At 42.9% G+C, this 23,469-nt stretch overlaps 1 protein-coding gene across 13 annotated transcripts in view; it reads right to left on the bottom strand.

The window, feature by feature from the left end:
* Ccdc68 (coiled-coil domain containing 68) overlaps positions 1 to 23,469 on the bottom strand; it is a 44,640-nt gene continuing 21,171 nt past the window's right edge. For 5 of the 13 annotated variants that reach the window (XM_087592357.1, NM_001437395.1, NM_001437396.1 and 2 more), the window contains 8 exon segments: positions 21,392 to 21,526; positions 18,891 to 19,016; positions 18,325 to 18,453; positions 11,103 to 11,185; positions 7,110 to 7,215; positions 5,705 to 5,788; positions 2,483 to 2,559; positions 1 to 516 (listed from right to left, as the gene is read on the bottom strand). In XM_087592357.1, the coding sequence (XP_087448483.1) occupies positions 459 to 516; positions 2,483 to 2,559; positions 5,705 to 5,788; positions 7,110 to 7,215; positions 11,103 to 11,185; positions 18,325 to 18,453; positions 18,891 to 19,016; positions 21,392 to 21,526 (798 nt within the window). In that variant the 3' untranslated portion in view covers positions 1 to 458. 13 annotated transcript variants of the gene reach the window in all.

Genomic DNA, 23,469 nt, shown 5'->3' with positions numbered 1-23,469 from the left:
TGTGGCATGGTAAGATATTTATTACCTAAATGCCAAATTAAATTACATCATTCATTAATATATATTTACATACTTCCCTTTATTTATACACATAAGAACCACTATCAAAGGTTAAATCTGACAACCTTATAAGAGTCCTCTTTGTAAAATGTTTGAAGAGAGATAGATTCAAATTTTAATATTTTAGGTTTAAAGCAGAATTCATCTTCCATGTGGGAAAGATCCTAGTCCCTTGGCCTTTTAAGTTACATTTTGGTTTAAAAAGAAAAAGGTTTCTTCTCTCCAGGAGACATTTGTTGAATTGCCTGCAATATCACCTTTCTATGCCGTTATTGATGTATACTAAGTTACATTTAGATAAGACATGATGTCACTTTAACTTGGGAGCTGAAACTGTATTTCAAGGAATAAATAAAATCTGTAGAAGTCCTTCTCTGTCAGAACTGCAGCCAGCCAGCTCATTTTCGTAGCCGAATCAACATCAAATAGGGAGAAGCACCTTCAGTCTTCAACTCACTGTAGAAAAGACACATAAATTATCAACGTGGAGCAAGGTAGAGCCTCCTAAGACAATAACTACACCATCATTATCTAGGGTTAGGACTAGTTGAGGCAGGCCTCAACGACCACCATCCTAAAAAGTCTGATCTAAGAGACAGCCACTAATGTATCTATTTTGATGAATTCCCCATGGTATATATAGTAAGATCATATCAAAATAGCATTTACCATCAACAATCTCATCTAGGTTGACTTGGGTAAGTGTGAGGTAGAGTGGGAGAAGGGCGATAGTTGAAGCCTTTCAACTAGTGGAAACATGCGGCCATTTGTGTTAGTTGACACTGTTGGTCTTCCTGTGGGGTTGCCATCCCCTTCGGCTCCTTCCGTCCTCCCCCTAACTCTTCCATAGGGGTCTCCGACCTCAGTCCGATGGTTGGCTATAAGGATCTGCGTCTGTTCTTAAAGCACTAGCCAATGCTATTTTGAAAGTGAAGGACAAGCTTTCATGCCCTTCACACTGGAACTTTTATGTTTAAAAGATCAAAAAAAAAGTCTAGTTTTAATATTTCAGTTAGGAAATTTCTCTTAGATTACTTTTTCCAAGTCATGGGGGAAAAAAACCCCTACTAACAGTGTAATCTTGAGCTGTTAATTAGGTATAGCTAGAAACCACCACCAACAAAATCGTCTTGCCAGTGTACCTCCTCTGTACCGGCCAAATTTGTAGCATTCAATACAAAATCATTGTAAATAGATAGATTCAGCACTTCCTCCAAGACCCCATTCTGCCTCTGTTTCCCCCAGAGCCAAAGCCGTTTGGCTCTGACATGTTGCTCACCATGTTCTAAAGAACAGTAATGCAAGGCAGGAAACAGAACACTGACCACTCTCCCTTCTCCGGGAGAACTGGCTTTCTTTTCCAGTGCCTCTAGGGCTTAATTCTTTACTCATTTTAGGTATCGCAAGGCTAGTGACCAATGAGTTGAAAATTTCGCACCTGGAGATCTGAGAGGCCTTGATTCAAAATGGCCTTGATTCAAAATGGTCTCTCTAATTATGTGCAGCATTAGCCAACTGAATCATTGTTGCTAGGAGTTTTAAAGAGAGAGACGAATCAGTCTGAATTCCTAGACTAATGTTAATCAGAGCAAGTCTGATTTTCCACCTCAAGCCTGTGACCAAGAGCCTCTGAAAATGAGAATCTTCCCTGTAGGGACCAGACAGTGGAATTCAAAAGCAGCTAGGACAGGAAGTTTTTAATCACTTTCTAAATGGTTCCCGTAATTACAAGCTATGCTTTCTCTTAAATGAACATTTCCTAAAGCTTATGGAAATGAGATTGAAGTCCAGATTCAAATTCTGACTCAGCCAACAATAAATACCATACACAAAGCAATCTGTCTGGCTTTAAGTATCATTTTGATTGCTTCCTTCGGTCCTTATCACTGCTTGAAATCACCCATTGGTAGCTGGTAGTTTATGCAGTTATCTGTTCTTAGCAGCACAGAAAAGAAAAAGCAACAGGAAGACCTTGTCCCTTTCTAGGAATACTTAACAACCCATTTGGCTGAGAGCTGACATGAAAATTCTAGAAACGACTAACAACTCATGATTAAAACATCCATGGATGGCACAAAGAACAGAGCAGCCAAGGAAGAAGGAGAAAAGAGAAAAATTATGGGCAATATTTGAAGAAAGTTCTGAAGTTAAGTCTGGGCTTCATGTAAGTAAGGCAGAGAAGGGGAGAAGATAAGCATTTTTTTAATTTGATATCAATATATCCAGTCTCAAGTACTCTGTAGTGGACAATATGTGCGGGCAATGCTGAACAGTACTTGGGTGATAGAGGGCATGGTGGCCAATCACCATCGACCTGATGGGTTTAGAAGAACTGAGGGGATAGACCTCTGAGGGTGTCTTTAAGGGAGTTTCTGGAGAGAATTTAAGGTGGATGATGGGAATGAAGGGGGAAAGCCTGTACCTTGTAGAGACGGCCTTAGATACTGATGTCCTAGGAGATTCCGTCCAGTGTGCCACCTTGGTTTTTAGTTCTTCATTCTAAAATTGGAAGCCATAAGGACAGAGATCAGACAGCAAATCCACAATCTTCCTCCATCCACAACGCGCATGCTCTGCTCCCCTCCTGCATCCCGCCTCCAGACGCAGGATGTTTGTTGTGGTTATTTTATTAAAACCAAGGAAAACAATATGTAAATGCACCCCAAAAAGTACATAATGTACCAAGGGGTTAAAATGTAGTACTGTGAACATCATCAGTCTTTGAACTATTTGAGTTTATAACCATTCCTTTTCACAGGCAAATGAAAATAATCTTAGTGATCCACACGATATTAATTACATAATTATCTTCCTGATGCAACCCCTTGGTTATAAGCCCTATAAAAATGGGCACAATGTCTTCTTAATAGTTCACGGTGTCTTCATCTTCACCTCTCTTGATATCTATACTCCTGGCAAAGATATCAGGGTTGCCTTTCTTATGCAAGTTACTAAAAGAACAAGAAACATATGATCGATGGTACATACTGATTCAGAGAAGTCACTAGTTTGAAGAAAGCTAACACTAAAATGCAAAGCTTTGAGAAACAGACATTAGTTTTGTTAGAAGTTAGAAAATTAATGAATGCCTAGGATATGATATCTTTGTCAGGTACTTTATGTACATTACTTCCCTTCACATGACTAGCTCAGCTCTACAAAATGTATTATGTATTAAAAGATTCTTTACAATACGTAACATAGATTTTATAAAGTTAATACACTTCTTTTTTAACAAAATAAGACTAAATAAACTCAAATTGACAAAGTAGCTACTTTGGGTAAACCACAGGTAGTGCATACAGCCCTCAGACCCTGCCATGGTCTGTTGGCAGGCTGTTTGACCCAACAGCACATTTTCTTTTCCCTGTAAGACATCATTTTTCGCCAGAACCATCAAATTTAGCTCAGCCTCCCCACTTTGCAACTGAATAAGCAATGATTGCAAAAGGTACTGATATTTGAGTGTGTCTGAGGGGAGTCCAGGTATCATAAAAATGTAACTGAAAAAAAATAAATAAAAGCAACAGTCAACTGCACTGGCCATTGAGCATCATACCCCCCACATCTCAGTAATCCAGTAACTGCCACATGCATGTCACTAATCGAATACCAGAGGATATGAAGAAGCCAATGAAAGCATTGGAAAATTCCTCTCAATATGCAGGATGCATATTATCATTGAAGTGACAGCAGAAATAAATCAAAAACAATGTAACAGTTGTCATAAAACAATCCATAACTGATGATTACAGGAAAGACGTAAACTAAGTCAGAGTGAGTGGAATAATTTACGGCATTTTCAAGCATATAGAGATTGAACCTGGACCTTGAAGGCAAAGGGAAATTGGTGAAGTAGAACAGGGGAAAAAAAAACACATGGCAGCTGTTCCTACCGTGTAAGCCCAGGGTCCACAATATCACCTGAGAACTTGTGGGCTCTACACAGTTTCCATCCCTGAGGACACAGGGAAGCAGAACCAAGTGCCTACTGATGAGCATAATAAAACGCAGCTGGCCCGTTAAGGGTGGGTCAATTTTGAGAAGTAGCAGATTGATCATTGTCTCCAACATGTATTAGAATTTCAACACGCAGGGGGGCAAGGGGTAGTGGCAGGAATATCCAAAGTTCAAGGTCATCCTTGGCTGTGTAGAAGGTCCAGGGTCATGTACGTATATGTGTATATGTATATGTATACATATATGTATATGTATAAGTATATGCACATGCATATATATGTATATAATGCTTATACTTTGATAGCTTTTATATCTCCAAGGGAATGACTATAGTGCTGACAAGGAGAACATTTATCTACTGAAGAAAATAAGAGTTCAGAACATAAAAGCCAGGGTTCGTCTATACTCAGAGAGTCTAGGGAAACACTGAAGGGTATCATCACTATGAAGTGTTTACAGTCAACTAACAAGTTTCCACGAGGGGCAACACAGGTCTGTTCAGTCCCCACCGAATGACGTCAATAATCCCTGGCTGAAACTGAAATATAAAGACAGAAAGGGATGAAAAGACACACCTTCCTGGTCCCACTGCTGGACCGTGACTAAATCAACACACAGCATCTAGGATAAATTATAATAAACTTATAGGATGACGGAACTCTTCTTGGAGGGGATCCACTTTTGGAGGGCTTTTCTCTACTTTCTGTGAAGCAGACGAAATCTACTATGAAAAGCCAGGAAGGGTTTTAGAGGAGAGAAAATGAGTGTGTGGGAATAAAACCATGTCTTCTCACAGGAAATTAAAATACGTTGTTTCTGTTTTTTTTTTAATTTGTTTTTATTTTCAAGTCTTCATAATAACATTTCATTTAAAATGGTTGTCCGTGATGAGCTGTTAAGTCAAAACTAACGAAAGTGGAATTTAATGCAATTATAAAACTACTTTGGTTAAGTTTTTAAAGATCAACTTTTGATATAAGCTCCATGTTGGCAAGCTCTTGATTTTTACCATTGCGCGAACTTTCTACTGTGAAGGAAAGCAAGCTCACGCCACTTTTCCAATCAACTCCCAAGAAAAGCCTCTCACTTTACACTGAGTAGGAAGAACGCCGAAAAGCATGATGTCAGCAGACTTTGGGATGTAATTGAGCCTGGAGGCAAAGCCAGGATGGATGAGGGTGGACGAGTCACGGGCCAGGAAGAAGTATGAAAAAAAGGAGTCTAGAAGCCTTACCATTGGGCTAGAGAATTTACACAGAGAAGCCTTAATCGAGCCTTAAGTATGATCCTGTCTTGCCAATACAGTGAGTGTCCAGGGACAACGTGGATCAACCTTTAACATTTACTTAGTGTCTAAAGCTGATAAAAATAAGTTAGTGTTTGTCCAATAATAAATTAGTCCTAATGTAATAGTTTTTTAAAGCAAGCTATACTTTTTCATACATAGCATACACGGCTAAAGACACTGAAGACTCATGCGTAAACAGCACGGTACATATACTTACCAGGAGACACCAAGACACAGTCAGATGCAATTTTACACACAACCATTCACAGTCACACAGGCACAAAAGCCATGCACAGGCATATACGCTGTGGTAGTTTATCGTTTACACACAGGCACACGCTTACACATACATGCCCAGGCATGGACCAACACACACCGCACAGAGTCTCTTCTTACCTGGGCTTCGAGCACGGTGACCTTTTCTTTCAAATTTTCAATTTTTTTATCTTGTTCCTTTAAAGTATTTTTTAGTCCTTCCATCTAGGAATCGGGAGAACAATTGGGACATCCTGTCAGATCGTGGGGAATAGTTACGTAAGTCAAAAATTTCCTTTTCTTTTTCTTTTCTTTCTTTCTTTCTTTTTTTTTTGTACCAGCATATAAAGTGAGTCCTTTAATTTTTCAAGTGTTTTAAAAAACAAATTTATACTTAAGCCAGCCTTGAAGATAAACATAAAAATTACCATTTTAAACCAAAAAAAACCCTAAACCCACAACCGAAGCACCGACTTTGTGCATAGTGCCACCTAGGTGTGCACAGGGGGAACTGCAGAAGTAGAGAGACGTCATTGTCTGGAACTGCTTCATCTCCTTACCCAGACAGGAAAAAACAAACAGGGTCACCACTGTTTCCTACGAGTCTGCCCTAAGAATTTCCGTGGTCAAATGCTGCCCCTCAAATAGAAAGACACAATCCCACGGTGTGAGCGGAGCCAGCAGGTCACTTAAGACCGCAAGCCAAATAGGCGCCCAGGAAGAAAACGATCAGAGAGGTACCACTCTCCCTTCCCGTTTATAGGAGAAACCTGTCTGCAGAAAACCCCGGCAGGTGCAGAGATGGCAGAAGGCTGCAGCAGGTATCATGTGTCTCATCCTGCAGAAGAACATGGGTGGGGGAGGATTCCTGCTCTAAACTAACCCCCCGGAGTCACTGTTTATGAGTATACGAGTATGTAGCCGTCAAGCCTGGTCATCCCTGATAACCGAAGCAGGATGATTCCAAAATCACTGCTAGCCGCCGGGCTGCATAGCAATTCCAAGATTAGCATGGTCAGTTGATGAAGATTGTATCCCAAGAACCAAAGTAAAAAGGGGCTGTGGCTATGGCTCAGTGTTGGAGCACTTAGCTAGCATATGCAAGGCATGCTTAATCGAAACTAGTGGAAAAAGTTAAATTTGGAAAAAAAAATCACAACCGCCACTCCCCACAAAAAAAAAAACAAAAAACAAAAAACAAAAAACAAACAAACAAACAAAAAAAAAACCTCATTACTTAAGGAAGGTTTGAATCCCCTACAGTCTTCCAAATAACAGTGAACAACATCTCACTCAGGACACAACGCTTATGCAAAAAAATCACTAAAATATCTAAAGAGCACTTAAGCACAGCTTCTCAAATTCTCTTTGTACAGAAGCTGAAAGGTGATGACACTCTAGGCGAGAGAAGCCCCAAGCCAGGTTGCCTGAGAAACCAAAAAGGTACGACCGTGAGAAGGCAAGCCATGGAGCGTAGCCTGCCAAATTGCCCAGCTTTGGTGTTTGCACCTGAGATCTCTCAGAGAAATTCGCCTGTGAGTCTGACCTCCTGGATGATGTTGCGCAGGTTCTGGTGCTGGGAGTGGATCACGAACTGCAGATGACAGATCTGCTCCTGGAGGATGGAAATCTCCGTTTGAAGATGCTGGCAGCTGAGAATGCATGCAAAGGTGGAGGAGGGAGTGAAGGATTTTTTGATACATCAGCCCTCCCTTCCTGCTGTTAAGCCTTGTGTGGCCCCCGGGGATTCACATACCATATCAAGACACATAGAAAAGAATAGTCTGTGCTCTGCTTGCCTAGGAACTTGAGTGAGATATGCATTGAGATCAGAAGCTGCTTCTGGATGGGGAAAGAGATCACTGACTAAAATGACTTGTCATGCAAATATGAGGACCTAAGTTTGGAGTCTCTGGACCAGTGAAAGGCTGAATGTGGTAGCTAGCCTCTGTTTCTGTAGCATGGTTCTTTAAAGGGTGCAGTCCATCGCAGAAACGCCAACCTTGGTCTTTCTCTTAGAAAGAGGCACTGGGAATTAACCAACTGAATGTAGGTCAATGTGTTTCTCCTTTCCATGTGCATGGCAAAAGAGTTAAGACTAGGATAAACTGGATATGTACTCTTCCTGGAAACATTTACTCTCCTCTGATTGGAACAGAGCAAACTATAACCTCTCAGCCATCTCATCATCCCTGAAATTCATGTTCAAGGAATGGCTGCTCCTGCATTAGCTCACATCAACATCAGGTTTTAGTTCTCTCTGGGCTTCAGCGTGAGCGTACCCGGGCAAAGGAACCTTGTGAGGACATTTCATGACACACCTAGCAGAAGTTTCACATGTGTATAGAAGGGGGGAGGAGGGACTCAGACCTCACCAAGGACCATGGACTCTGGGGTCTTCAAATAATCCAAACTGAAAATGAGTGAAGCCTCAAGCTAGAGGCAGCAATTTTTGGGAATTCAGGGAGGTTAGGGGCAGGCAAGCAGGGCAGTTGAGACATCTTAGGGGATGGGTGCACAGTCCCTTGAGAGGGAGAATTGTTGAAGAGATTTGGAGGACGGGAGAACACAAAGCCTCAACAGAGAACAGTCTCAGCTCAGTGCAGGGCATGAGGAACCAAGCAAGGCAGAAGGCTATGGAAGTTGATGTTAAAAGATCCTCCTGTGGCAGAAGAAAAAGAGTAGCAATGATGTGCTTAGTGGTCAGATTTGCTCTGAAAAGAGAGGGGCAAGGACTCTGGCTGCTCTGTCGAGACGAAGGGCTTGACTGCTTATGTGTGCAGGTTAGGGTTTTGACCCAAATTAAAGACATATGTGCAGAATGAACCCAAACTGAGAAACTGTCTTAATCAGGCTGACCTCTAGGCAAACCTGTAGGATGTTTTATTGATTAATAAAAATCTAGGCAGGTTGTCCTGAATTCTCGGAGGAAGCAGGCTGGGTAAGCGATGAAAAACAAGCCAGTAAGCAGCATTTCTCCATGGCTTCTCCCTCATTGTCATACTGGGGAATAAGAAAACTAGTCTCTGAGGTCATAAAAGTTTTTGGAGATGAAAGCCGACCTTAGCAACATGCAAGGCTCTGCTATTTCTGGGAAAACTGAAACCAAACCAGACCAACATCTTCTGAAGCACTCAGAGGCTGTCCTTGAGAAGTACATTTATGCAAAGGTGGTTGTTCTGTAAGCTGCAAAGTGCTTTACATGAGATCACAGCAACAACAATAGGAGTCAATTTTACTTGAAAAAAAAAAATACCAAGGAGCCTATGTGGGACTGACCTAGGTTCTCTGCACATATGAGATCATCGTGTAGCTTGATCTTCTTGTGGGACTCCTAACAGTAGGAGCAGGGGCTGTCTCCGATTCCTTTGCATGCTTTTGAGTCCCCTTCTCTCCTACTGGATTGCTTTGTCCAGCCTTAAAAGGAGAGGAGAGCCTAGTCTTACTGAAACTTGATATGCCATGTTCAGTTGATATCCAGGGGACATCTGCCCTTTTCCGATGAGAAACGGAGGGGTGTATGAGAGCAGGCAGAAGGGAGGAGGGGTGGGCTGGGAGGAAGGAGGGAAGAGAACCTGCTGTCAGGATGTAAAATGCTGATGATGATGGTGATGGTGGTGGTGGTGGTGATGATGATGATGATGATGATGATGGTGGTGGTGGTGGTGATGATGATGATGATGATGATGATGATGATGTTTTTAAAAAGAAGATAACCTCCATCTTTTCCTTATGTCTGTCTACCCAACTAAGAGAAATCTCTTATTTGCGGCTCATTAAGCAAGCTTTCATTGCCTCAGCTTCAGAGTCCAGCTCATACTGACTTCACTGTCACTGTCACCTAGCAAAGTGAACAAAGACCCCTCACACGGCATAGAAACCGTAAGAAGGAACCAAAGGGGCCGTGATGTCTGCAGCCTGAGAACAGAGTAAGACCGGATGTTCAGTTACCTTTCTAGAAACACAAAGCACTCATTTCCCCTCCCCAAGAAACTTCTAAAAGTTCCTCAAAAATATTTTGAGAATTTCATACGGATTGCTCACATTCAACGGAACTACTAGGGAAGATCGGTTTGCTTAAAAGAAACAAAGTCTTTTTAAAAATAATTAAAGAAAATTGTCAAATGCAGGCCACCTGGACACTTGAAGGAAGGAACATTGCATAAGTCCAGAGTTCAGTTACTTTACGTGAAAAAGATCTTTAAATTTAAGGGAGAAAAGGGGGAAAGAGAGAGAGAAAAGGGAGAAGAGAAAAGCCAAGGCTCCACGGTGACTAAAGAGACAGCAGGGCTACTCTGCCCTGTCCTTCTTTACCAAGACAGACAGTGGTACACTATCACTCGTCTGCTCTTTCGGGATCCATGTTTACTCACAGGGAGGAGGAAAATAACAACAGAATAATAGTATGACAGCACATTTCAAATATGTGTGTCCAATTTAAAGCTCAGCCTCTTTCTGGCCTTCATAAGTGGTCAAAAATGCACAGTTACCATCCAGAAAGAAAGCAGACGAGAAAAGAAAGATGAGAAAATAGAGACAAAATAAGAAAGGAAGAAGAAAAGGAGAGGGAGGCAGCAAAAAAAAAAAATCAAGGAATAAGGATGCCCATGACTGTATAGCAAAATAAATAAGGAATAATGAAAATTTGTCCCTTGGAGACTCCTAACAGTGCCTGAGAGCCTAGAGACTGAAGTTCTAGAGGGTCAAACAGCATAGAGTGCATGTTATCTTGACATCAGAAAATAGCATGACTATAGTGAGCTTAGAATCAAAAGGGAAAACACACAAAAAAACTCAGGAAATGTGATACAAATCAGGACCTACCACCATCACAGAGGATTTCCTAAGAGCAACTGAGGACAGCTGCTATGGTGACCATACTCCCTTCCCCCGAGTAAGGACTCAGACAGACCCAGTTGAAAATTGTGAATAACAAGCCAGCCCAACAACCAAGGCTGCTTTCCATCGCATGTCTCTTACTTCCTATGGAATTCAAAGGCTGCCAGCCTATCATAGGTTCACCTGATGACTGGCCAGTTTGACGAGCCAGTCACAAAGAGGAAAGTAAGCTTGTAGGATAAAGATACTTTGAGAAAATGGAGAAGTGAACAAATCACTCTTCAGAAGAATGAACTCTCCAAGTGGCTCTCCGGGACTCTTCTGTACTCTGGCCCGAGTGTCTATTAATACTAGGACTTTGTCATCTCATCCCCCTGCATCCGCACCACTTCCTTTAGTCCAGTGAGTCTCAACCTGTGGTTCACAACCCATCTGAGGTTCACATCAGATATCCTGCATCTCAGATATTTACATTACGATTCATAATGGCAGCAAAATTACAGTCATGAAGTAGCAAGGAGGTAATTTTATGGTTTGGGGTCACCTTGAAACAAGGAACTGTACTAAATAAAGGGTCATAGCAACGGGAAGCTTGAGACACACTGTCCTAGGCTTACAAAGCTAATAGGCCTGCAGCCCAGCACAGCCACACACAGGAAAGTTTTCAGAAGATACTCCTTTGGGAGGCAGACTTTCAAACCTTTTTGAATTTGCAGCGTTGGACTTGAGCTGGAGTAGCTTGCTTTCTAAACATAATTTTCTCTCTAGGAGTGCTTTCTTTTCCTAGGAGAAAAAAAAGAGATACATTTTTTTGTTTGTGTGTGTGTGTGTGTGTGTGTGTGTGTGTGTGTGTCGTGCATGGGCACGAGCGTGCTTGCAAACTGTTCATAATATGTGTTTTGTGATGCTAGAAATATGGCCTGTGTTTCAGAGCTCATGTTAGGTGTAACAATGTGCCCACCAAGAAGCCTGGTCAGGCAATGTCCCTCGTGTTTCAAAAGTCAATCAGGGCTGTGTTGTTAATGTTTAACCTGGGTGTGTTTCTGCATGTGGTTAATCCTAGCACTTTTTAGGTAAAGACAGGAGGATCCGGACCAGCAAGTTCAAGGTCAGTGTGAGTAGCATGAGACCCTGTCTTGAACCAAACAGAAGTCTCCATAACTTACTCATTGAGCCTGAAAGAAAGAGCTCGATCCTTCTCCAGCCCACTGCCAAAATGGAGACCTGGTTGCACAACTTTGCCGACCCACCTTCCCATGCCACCTGGAGTACCCAGCCTCCCCTGATGTGAATTCCCTTATGTCTGCACCTGCCTCTTTACCACATTAGGAGAATTGTTGCTACCCAAGGACACCACTGCATGCCTTTGACGCTTCCACCTGCTCTCATAGCATCTGTCGCCACGTAGTAAAGCGGTAAATGTACGCCTAATGAGGGCTTGAGGCCACAAATGTTAAAACTGCTTCCTAATGAGAATCCAGGGGGAAACTATAAGACTGAGAAAAGATGCTGTGATTTATTTATGGAACCAAACCGTTCACCCCGAGGGAGGAGTAACAAAGTCCATGAAAGACCAAGCGTGGGTAACCAGAGTTTTTTGAGTTGCCAAGTTGGGGGAATCAGGAATGGTGGCAAGAGGCAAAAAATTGGTATCGAGAGCATGGGCAGAACTGACTGGAAATGTTTCGGAACCTGTCCAATGTTGTTTCAAATCACTGCCCACCACAGTGTGGAAATGGAGACCGTACGACACAGTGCTCTCCCACCGAAACCAGAAAGCACCTGCTACACACTGGTCTGTTTTTGAAGGTTTGGCCAAGGTTTTAACCTCCCTCAACATTATCACTGCTAAGAATCCAGGCACACAGAAGCAGGAGTAGTCGTTGAGTCCATTCTGGCCCACAGCCCCATTGTAGTAAGGGCTGGAAACACACTCATTGTGATTTGTCCCACAGAAACCTTCTAGCATAACAAGCAGGGCAGATACAGACAGGGTACTTGGGGTCTTTATGGCAGGAGCCTCCATGTTGGCAGGGGTTCCCTCCACAGGGATTAGTGACAATTTCACAGGTAGCCCTCTGTACCCAGGAGGACATTGGCACAGGAAGCTCCTTTCCCCTGTAGCAATTTCTCCAAGTAGCAATTCCTTGACAGAGACTGGAGAAGTAAGGGTCTTTTGGATCTCCACAGTCTTTGTCCAAATTATTAGCTATGTCTAAGCAACAATTGTAATCCTGTGGAAAACCCTTGGGCATAGCATTGTTTTAGCAAGAATTTAAGAGACATCTGGAATTGTTTTTATTGCAAATTGAATCCTGGTATCTCAGATTGCACTGTAGGTAGATCTAAGTACACCCTCTCCCTCTGAGGCCAGTCAAGACAGCCCAGTTAGGGGAGAAAGATCCAGAGGCAGGCAACAGAGTCAGGGTAAGACCCTGTTCCAGCTGTTAGGGGACTGGTAATAAAGACCATGCTACACATCCACTATACATACATACATACATACATACATACATACATACATACATACATACATTTTGTGTGTGTGTGTGTGTGTGTGTGTGTGTGTGTGTGTCTATGTGTGTGTAGGGGCCTAAGGCCAGTCTTTGTATGTTCTTGCTACTCAGAAGTGGATGAATATGTTCCTGATTCCTGCATGAATGAGGCCATGTGCCTCAACGGCATAGGCAGATACATGTGTGTCTGTCCTCAAGAGTATTCATGCTGGTGTGAACTGTGAGTCGGAAATTGATGGATGTGAATCTCAGCCATGTCTGCACGGTGCCCCATGTCAGGGTGCTCAGGGGACTTACTTCTGTGACTGTACACCTGGATTCCTTAGAGACCACTGGGAACTCAACTTCGATGAATGTGCCAGCCAGTCATGTGTCAGTCATGTGTCCATGGAGGTCTATGTGTGGAGAGTGGAAACAGCTACTACTGTGACTACACAGGGAGTGGATTCACAGGGGCAAACTGTGAGACCCTGATGCCTCATCCTTGGTCAAAGCCTTGTCACGAGGACACAACATGTGAAGACGCTGTTGACAGCTAGAGTTGTCACTGTTGTCCTACACACACAGGTGCCCTGTGTGAGACAGATGTACGTCAATGCAGTAGCAACCCCTGCCAGTTTCACAGAGAATATGCCAAGCAGTTCTCAGAGGATCAATAGACACACTGCAGGCCTGCCCTCCTCCTTCAAGTACCTTGGAGCCTCAGGCTACGTTTGTATCTATCAGCCTAGATTCAGAGACAGGAGCCCAGCATAATTGTCCTTTAAGAAGCTCCACCAATCAGCTATCCAACACAGATGCAGAGACCCACAGCCAAACATTAGAGGGGGCTTGGGCAGTCTTGTGGAAGAGTTGGGGGAAGAATTGAGGAAGCCAGAGGGGATAAAGACTTCACAAGAAGACCATCAGAGTCAACTAACCTGTACACTTGGGGATTCCCAGAGACTGAACCACCAACCAAAGAGCATACCAGGGCTGGACCTAGCCCCGAACTCCCTTGCACATATGTAGTAGATGTACAGCTTGGTCTTTGTGGGGGTTCCCCAACAACAGGAGCAGTGTCTTATCCTGTTGCCTGCCTGTGGATCCTGTTCCCCTAACTTGCCTTGTCTGCCCTCAATGGGAAATGGTGTGCCTAGTGCTGCAGTTACTTGGGGTACCAGGTTAGATTGGTACCCAGGAGGGCCTCCTCCTCCTTCTCAGAGGGGAAGTGGAGGGGGAGGGAGAGGGGCTTCTGGAGGGGGCACTGGAAGAAGAAGAGGGCTGCAACTGGGATGTAAAACGAATACATTAATTAACTAATGGGGAAAAAGTAATCGACAGCATGGGTGTTTAACAGCATGCTGGGCCATTGTCCAGTAGTGGGATGTAACAATTAACTTAGTTTTAGTTATTTATTGTGCGTGTATACATGTGCCATAGCACACGTGTGGCAGTCAGGGGACAGTTCATGGGAATGAGCTCTCTCCTTCCACCACACATGTCTTAGGAATCTAATTCAGGTTGACAGTTTCCATGTTTTACTCTATTATTTATAGGTCAGAACCCGGATTCTCTGAAGTCGCATGCTGATTTTAGATTTTTCTTCTGTTTTACTTTTGAGACAAGCTCTCTTGTCATATAGGCTAGCCCTCAATTCACCAAGGAGTCAAAGCTGCCTTTCAACTCATGATCTCCCTGCCTCAGCTTCCTTAGTACTGGAGTGATAGGCGTGGTCTTCTACATCAAATTTAATTTATAGATTTTTATTCGGTAGAAAAGATAATCCTAAAGGTTATAGTTTCATTGCTTTAAAGAATATTAATTAGCTATACCTAGACTAGCAACACATCATTGTATTCTGTCCATCCCTGTGCCCACAACACACAATGTGTATAAATACCTTATTCAAAAGAATTTTATTATAAGGTTCCAAAATTAGTGACGAATCGAATAAATTCTAATTGTACGAGCCATGTCTTTTAACTATATGAATATCCCTAAAATGCAGTTAAGAATGGAATAGGTGGAGACAAAATGTGTGAGATGAGAAACGTACTCCCTTCCCTGACAGATATTCGGATTTCAATACAGAGTAATTTAAAGATAACAGTCCCTTCCTATCCTGTGTGAGCTGCTACTTTTAATTACGCTAACTTATTTCAGTTATTTTCTTAGAGCAGTCTTCCCTCAGAGAAATTATTCTGTACTAACCACATCCATGTTAGCCTTAAGTGTCTTTCAATAATTTCTGAGAGATGTCAGCTATACCTCGAGGTTGATGTTGATGCCTCTATTCTCAAAGAAACGCTGCCAGAGACCATGTATTATAAATTCATAGGGTGCCAAGAACATGTACATCACAAACAGTCCTCCCAGAGGACTTTCTCCTGATTAATGAATGCTCACAGCCAGGGCCAGAGACCGGGTAACTACAAAGAATGAGTTCTATCCTGACCAGGGCTCTTGTACATGCCATGACCTCTTCATAAACTGCTCATGAAGTAAAATCACACTTGCCTAGCACACACGTCTTGGCAGTGGCTTCTTCACACACATTAGTACCTGTTTTGCCTCTGGGAGCTCAAGATTTCCCTTCACTGTTGATCAATGTAGACTGGCACCAATTTAAGACATTGTAAATGTTAACATATGAATGCCTTGACAACCCAGAATTTAGTCTTTTAAAAAAATTTTTTAAAAAATTGCATTTGTTTTACTTATCATATATGTAACCATGTGTTCCGGCATGTATGTAGTGGTCAGGGGACAATTTGAGAGAATGAGTTATCTTTGTCCACTTTAGGGACCTAACTCAGACTGGCGGACTTGGTGGCAGACACATTTACCAGCTAAGCCATCTCATTGGCCCCAGAACATAGAATGTATCCCACCTCAGAAAACAGGTTACAAAAGGAAGTATTATGAAGTGGAAATGGGAGAGTGTAGAATGGTTTCTTGCTGGTTCTGTCCTTGTTTATAAACCAAAGGTAAGGAAGAAGGTGGTCTCTGAAGTGCCTTTGATCCCTCAGATCCTAGTGCAGCCAAATCAATGACACCAGCAAAGAAATGTGAACCAACAGAAGTGCACTGCTGGCAAAAGGAACATATGCCATGCAAAAAAAAAAAAATGCTCTTACAGGGCGTTTCTGCTCGCTTCTTGCTGTGTGTTCAGAATTCATTCTCGCTGCATTCCTGATTAAACCGGGACAGATGGCGGAGGTTTTAAGTAATGTGTTCATTACCAGACCTCACAGCACTAATGGCTATTTACCGGAGTGGGGCCTTGCTCAAGTGAGTAGCAAATGAACCCTTCTCAGGGGGCAGCCACAGCTAGAGCGGTATCTATCTGCCTTTCTGAGGATGTGCGCTTTTCACCTTCACTTCCGCTTCAAGGTGGCATCCGTCCCCATTAATAAGGAGGCCGAGCATACGCTATTATTCCAATATGCATTCCCCGCCCAAAAGACTTGCACAGAACGTGTCTTCTCATTATCTCCTGAGCCGGAGAAGGTGTCTCTGAGCTTGGCTGCTTAGCTTTCTCATCTCCACGCTGATTTGGAAAAGACGGAATAACATATAGGCTAGATGTGTTTTAAATTAGTCTTGCACATTGCTCCTCTATTCGATCGCCATTCACCCCCATTAACAGGCTCCACGTTAGCGAGAGAGAGAGAGAGAGAGAGAGAGAGAGAGAGAGAGAGAGAGAGAGAGAATTTGGAAGGTTGTCCCCCGGCCTTGCTGACCCTGGGTGCCATCCTCGCTACTTACTGTGTCACAGAGCTCTGAAAGGGAACCACAACTGTTGTTCTTGGATGCACTGCCCCACCTGAAGCCGGCTCTCCGCTTCTCCAAATGACCCATTAGCCAATAAAAACAGGAAGTCTGGAAAGTTCCTCGTGCTCAGCACAATCTAGTTATATACGCTGCAATCCTCACAAACGGTGATTCTTTCCAGTTTATTCACAAGTATTTATATATCTCCTGTGCCTGGCTCTGTGCAGCACATGCATGGTTAGCACAGGATAGGTGCTCAAATATCTTGAAATAACACTGCTTGACACAGCCAGTGTAGACAAGAGCTTGCCTCTAGCACAGAACTGGAATTGTCAGAGAGGGAATTTTCTTCTTCCACTGTTTGCTAAGTTTGATGCACTCACAATCGGCTACCAATTAATTGCCATTAACACGACTCTGGGTTTTAGAAGGTAGTGATCTCAAGTCTAATCTCTCATTCCAAGTTGTTTAATCAGTAGCCCGGGCTAGATAATTCTATTTGTTTAACAGAATTCTCTTCCTTTTCTTAATGCAAACATGCACTGTGCTGTCTCAGCCCTTCAGATTATTTACTCCAATATAAGATATGCTAAATGCTATTGGATACTCAACAAATACTGCAGTTTTTCCAATAATTATAGACTTGCGTGCTTGGGTAAGCCAACTTCCAAGGATGATTCAGTGATTCTGGGAATGACAACTGTGGCCCGGGGTATAACAAAGGTAAATGCTATTATCATTAGGTACCGTTATATTTGTGCACGTGTGGTATTTCTGATTTCCTCATGTAATCTTCACTAGAACTATACATTTCATAGTCACTCTGTTAACAAATTTTATATTACTGGACTATATTTTAAAACTAATTAAACTTCCTTTGGTCAGAAACCTGTATAGTACAGAAGTGTGACACTCGGGAAGTGAAAGTTCCCTAAAGGCGAAGAAAACCTGGGACAGCTCAAAGGAGGGAAAGCTGAGTCGATTCAGGACCCACCCAGGAGTACAGTGGCTGAGAGGGTGAACAAGACATAACTCACTAGAAGCCTAAGACTACTTTCTTATCCACTCCCACTTTGGTTCCTGAGGCATTTTGTTTTGCTAGTAAAAGACTATGATCCTCATTTTATCTAAATTCTGAATTTGAAGGCACAGACTAAGTTTACGCGATTTATCTTGGTATTTGTAGTGCTAAGCACTAGATGGGATTCCATGACATTACAAGTGTTTCCTCTACTGCTCCTCCTAAATACACCTGTGGAGAGTTCTAATGTCCACTGAGTTTTCTCACACATTTTATAACCATGGTTTGTTATAAACTCCGAGAAGTCATGGGCTACTGAAAGATACCCTGGCTCTAATAGATCTAAATGCTGGATTACAGGGTTCCACTCTGCTTTTCCTCCTAATGGCGTCATTTTGTGATTTAACCCATGATTTCATCTACAACCCACCAAAAACACACAGGGACTAAAAGGAGGAATCAGGCGAGCCCTCAGAACAGAGCAGGTCCTCACAGAAAATGTCTAAGGAGAAAAAACAGACTTGTGAGGCACGCCCATCCCCAAACTCAAACTCCAAGGAAGCCTTCCAGCTTGGTCACTCTTCTCCCCTTTCTACAATGAAATGAATGCCTTTACTTCTCAGACTTACATTTTCCATCCTCTGGACACGGTTTTCCAGTCCTACGATTTGCTCATGTTTTTCTCCCAGTTTTTCTGAAAGTTGACTCAGATTTTTGGCACGTTGCTTTAACGTCTGCTCTTTCTCGAGTTTGTTGACCTGTGGTCAGAAAAACAGTTTGCTAGACCGTTGTTTTTGATTATTTATCTAAAACAATATATAACATCTCGCATATCAGGAAATGCCCTACAAGTAGGGTAATTGCCCCCGCTGTGTCCCAAGGTTGCTTCTTAGGTAGGTAGCTGGCATTGAAATGCCAGTCCTGGGAGAGAAGTGTGCCCATTAGGGAGGGGGCGTCAGCTGACTTCCACTGTAGTACACATGCTCAGAATGGCTCAGTAAAACCTGAGTATGTATCTGCCCCTGAAAACACCAGGTGAGCCGCCATGCCAGGTCACTCGGGTTAGGGCTGAGCCCCTCAAGACATATATACTTGGTCACACAGGTCACACCATTCATTCACAGTGCATCCCCGGGTCACATATGGCTGGGTAGGACTGTGGTCTCCAGCTCCCAAGCTGCGGCTGAGGTGTTACCTGAAGTAAATGTTTACTGTCCTTATGCTTTTTCTCCAGGTCTTCAGACTGCGTTTGGTAGTTGTCAAATAATCTCTGAGCCACATTTCTCAAAGCTGCCGCTCCTGCTTCTCGGGAAGCTTCCAGCTAGGAAAAAAAAAAAAAAAGATGCCAGTAACCCTGCGTGTTGTGATATTTCAAAACTTAAAATAAAAAGAGCTGAAGGCAGAACGGTTTTGTGGCCAATTGAAAACAGTCCCTCATTAGAATTTGCATCCTTACAGGTAAGTTGTGGGAGAGAAGTTGCTGGTGTCAAGTAAGAGCAAGATGCAAAATGATGTGCTCCCTGGTAGAGGGTACTGAGCGTCTGACATGGTCAAGCCAAACCTGAGGGCTCTGCACAGCAGTGCTTCACATGGGTAGCCAGCACCCTGTCAGTACGTTTAGGGGCCAGCCCCTCATCGGCAGTGTTCCCAGCAGGCTAACAAACGCAGCGCTCTGAAACAGAAGTGGCATGACGCTAGAGAACTAGGAGCAGGGAAGTTCAAAGGTCAGTCTTTCAAGGCTGCAAGCGAAGGGAATGATCGAGATTCATAGCAAGGTAATCACTGTGGGGGCTGCATATAAGATAAGCTCCAAGGGGGAACTATAAAGCACTCAACAAAAGGTTAATTAGATAGTCGATGAGGCATTTGATAATAGAGGTTGGGAACCAGTATTTGAGTGTGGGGGCATGTGTGCATGTTCCCACGAACACGTATGTTCCCATGTGCACATGGGTGGGTGTGGATGCACAGTCCCCACACACATAGATCAGAAGAGTCAAACTTGGAGGTCCTTCCTCAGGGGTTCTCCTGCCTCTGCTTTCCATACACTGAGACTGCAAGCATACAGCTCCATGCTTAGCTCTCTCTGTTGCTGCAGGGGCTCTAATTCAGACTCTCATCTTATAGGGTGAGCACTTAGCTAAGGTATCTCCCCAGCTCTAATATTTCTTAAAAGTGCAAAATCTCTTCAAAAATGCATTGTGGTAAAAAGCAAGTTAGCCTGAGATCTCTCCCCTTAGTAAATGATTACATACACAGTGTGTTATGGTTTGCTTATGCTCTGCCCAGGGAGTGGCACTATTAGAAGGTGTGGCCTTGTTGGAAGAAGTGTGTCACTATGGGGATGGGCCTGAAGACCCACATCTTAGCTGCCTGAAAGCCAGTATTCTGCTAGCAGCCTTCAGCTAAAGATGTAGATCTCTTGGCTCCTCCTGCACCATGGCTATCTGGATGCTGCCATGCTCCCACCTTGATGATAATGAACTGAACCTCTGAACCTGTAAGCCAGCCCCAGTGAAATGTTGTCCTTATAAGAGTTGCCTTGGTCATGGTGTGTGTTCACAGCAGTAAAACCCTAAGACACAGTGTAACTTTAATTTTTTCAAATCCTACTTTTAATAATGGTTCTTAAATGCTTTTAGGCCACCAACCACTAAAGATAGTGGAAAAGAAAGGATTTGGGGGAAGTGAACCTGTTTAAAAATGCTTCTTTGGAGCAAATCCCATCTGTGTTGTCTGGAAATCGGCAGTTCAGTTCACAGGTTAACAGTGGCAGCTTGATCCACTCACAAACACTTCACAGATGCACCAAAATTCCAGTTCAGTAGAGTTGGGATAGCAGACATGATCACTACCTAACAGAGACAGCCAGCCCTCAGCCTCATCACGAGTCAGCAGGAGGGACCAGGAGAAACACCAGGAGAAGTTCTCAGCTGTGCCTCTCTTAGAGAAGATCAGCAAAGACTCAAGACCAACAAGCATTGCAGTTAGCTCTATAAGCAAGCCAAGCTCAGCCACAGCTACTGTCCGTCAAACCCTAGTTATACCCTCCAAACATCATGTTTCCTCCACCAGTCTTGCCTCAGGATGTGCGTCTCTCTCAGCTGACATCACTCTGACCATCAGCCCGAGTCCAAGGAAGCAGCAAGAAACTGCAGCACACCACCAGATATTTTTTTGGTGCAGTTTCTCTCTATGCAGTACTGACAAATGCAGTTCAGCTACACCAGACCAATACCTGCGTGTCCTCAGAGAAGAACCTTTTCATCGTGTGTCCTTTCACTTTATGTCTGCTTCAGGAACTATTCCATCACGAGTCTGCCTTAGCCTTTCACCTGTGTCCACTTCAGGAAAACACTCCTTCACACGTTTGCCCAAGCAAAACACCATCAAACACAAGTGACTCTCCAAAGAACCCTTAAAGTTCCCACTTCAGCACAGTATGGCATAGCACCCTTAGCTGTACATGATAGTACACAGGAAGCTTCCAGAACTCGCTACTTTTCATAAATAAAACTTTATACCCATGGACCTTCCAAAGATTTCTTCAAAAGTAAAAGTAGTCTCCAAAAATAAGTTTTAATTTAATTCTAACAATTTTGTCATCTGCTTGAATATGAGTGTATGAGTGGGCGTGTCTGTCTGTACAGACCTATCAATGCTAACTAACTATCTATGAGCTCCTAGTAGTCATACCTTGATTTGCAACACTTCGTTTTCTTTGTTCATTTCTAGGAGCTGCTGATCTTTTCTTCTCATGCTTTCCAAGAGCAAATCCAACCTGGTGGGGTCTGTTGTAGAATCCAAGCCATTCTGAACATTTCCAGATTGCTGAAATGAACAAACAGAAATCTTCAAGTCAACTCTCCCTTTCCTCTGTGAACATTGGCAATAATGATTATCATTCCATACACGAGCCAAAGAGGATTCAAGCCAGAGAAAAGAGCTCTTGGAATCTCAACTTTCAATGGTCAATTCTAAATAAGCTAGCTTCTGAGTCTGCTCAAGTTTACACAGTCTTATAAGAACATCGAGCCTGAGCTTCCAGGGACTAAGCCACTACCTAAAGACTATACATGGACTGACCCTGGACTCTGACCTCATAGGTAGCAATGAATATCCTAGTAAGAGCACCAGTGGAAGGGGAAGCCCTGGGTCCTGCTAAGACTGAACCCCCAGTGAACTAGATTGTTGGGGGGAGGGCGGCAATGGGGGGAGGATGGGGAGGGGAACACCCATAAAGGAGGGAAGGGGGAGGGATTAGGGGGATGTTTACCCGGAAACCGGGAAAGGGAATAACACTCGAAATGTATATAAGAAATACTCAAGTTAATAAAAAAAAAAAAAAAGAAGAACATCGAGCCTTTCTGCAGTGTATACTTTCTACAGCTCTTAAATACACTGTTAAGTATATTGTACATACCAAGCATAACCATGAGACTGAATTAATTAACATCATACCTATAAGTATATTTTGATTAAACAGAATCAGATAACACATTCATGTAAAAGTGTTTCCTTGCAATCATGTCATAGTAAATTTCTAAACTGAGATATCAGAATAGAGCTGCACTGAGATGTAATTCTGTGCATTCATGTCCCTGAAGGTACACCTGGACCATATTTCTCATCTAGAATCCTGGGCACGCGGAGGTGAAGAGCAAACTAGAAAACCTCTCAGCCCACCAGTTTCACAGATGTGGAAACTGAGGAGCAGAGTCAATGTTTGTGCCCGTAGTAGTAGATGAAAGAGATCATGACCCGGTGCCTTGATCATCAATTGGACTGTGTGCTTTCAGTTTATTTCATGGCAGATAGAAACATTGCCTCACAACTCTACATGCCTTGTAGCTTTAATAACTCCTATTTGTTAAGCGCCTATTATATATACACTATGTCATCTCTTCAATGTGATGGATGCTTCTTTCCCTGGGTGCTTAAAATACAAGAAAATGTTATACTTCTTATAGAAGGAAGGAAACTTAAAATTGCAGTTTCATAAACTCGTGTTCTACTTTGATTTTTGCTGCTGTGGGAAAAAAAGTCACCCATCAAAGGCACCTTGGGAGATGAAAGAATTCACCCTGTGTACACCTCATCTCTGCACTCATCATTAAGGGAAGTCAGTGAAGGAGATTGATACTAGAGGGAGGAACACTGCATGCTGGTTCTTTCACACACTCAAGCATAGCTAGCCTTCTTATACAACTCAGGGCCACCTGGGCATCAAATGATTCTACTCACCATGGCCTGAATCTTACTACATCAACTGACAGCCCAGACAATCCCACACAGACCAATATAATCTGGGAAATCCTTCAGTTGACTTTCCTTTCTCAGATGAATCTAGGTTCTGTCAGGTTGACAGTTGAAGCTAACTAGGACAGCAAAGTGACACCTACATAAATAACCACGAGAGCAGATTTAGAGTCTAAGATTCCTTAACAGCCAAACCTATAATTCCCCACTATAATAAATATCTATAGTCCAGAAATAAAAGCCAAGCATATAAAATATACACAGCTCTTTCTTTTGTGGTCATGAACACCTTCCCTGACCATATATGGATATATACTGAAGAATAATTGACAGACACTTGGAGAAAGGTAAGTTACTTGCTGTGGTTGATGGTTTACAGGTTTAGATCAATGTTCTCATAGGAGTCATCTGATGGTAAAAGGCTGCAGATTTTGAGCCAGGATGTCTGGGTGGAGGCCTAGACAGTACAACTCTAATAAGCCTATAAAGATGTTGCTACCAGGCTACTTTACATG

Source organism: Rattus norvegicus, chromosome 18 (genome assembly GCF_021556685.1).
Source record: "Rattus norvegicus strain SHRSP/BbbUtx chromosome 18, alternate assembly SHRSP_T2T, whole genome shotgun sequence".
NCBI lineage: Eukaryota > Metazoa > Chordata > Mammalia > Rodentia > Muridae > Rattus > Rattus norvegicus.
The sequence above is the reverse complement of the archived record's forward strand: the minus strand, read 5'-3'. Positions and strand labels throughout refer to the sequence as shown.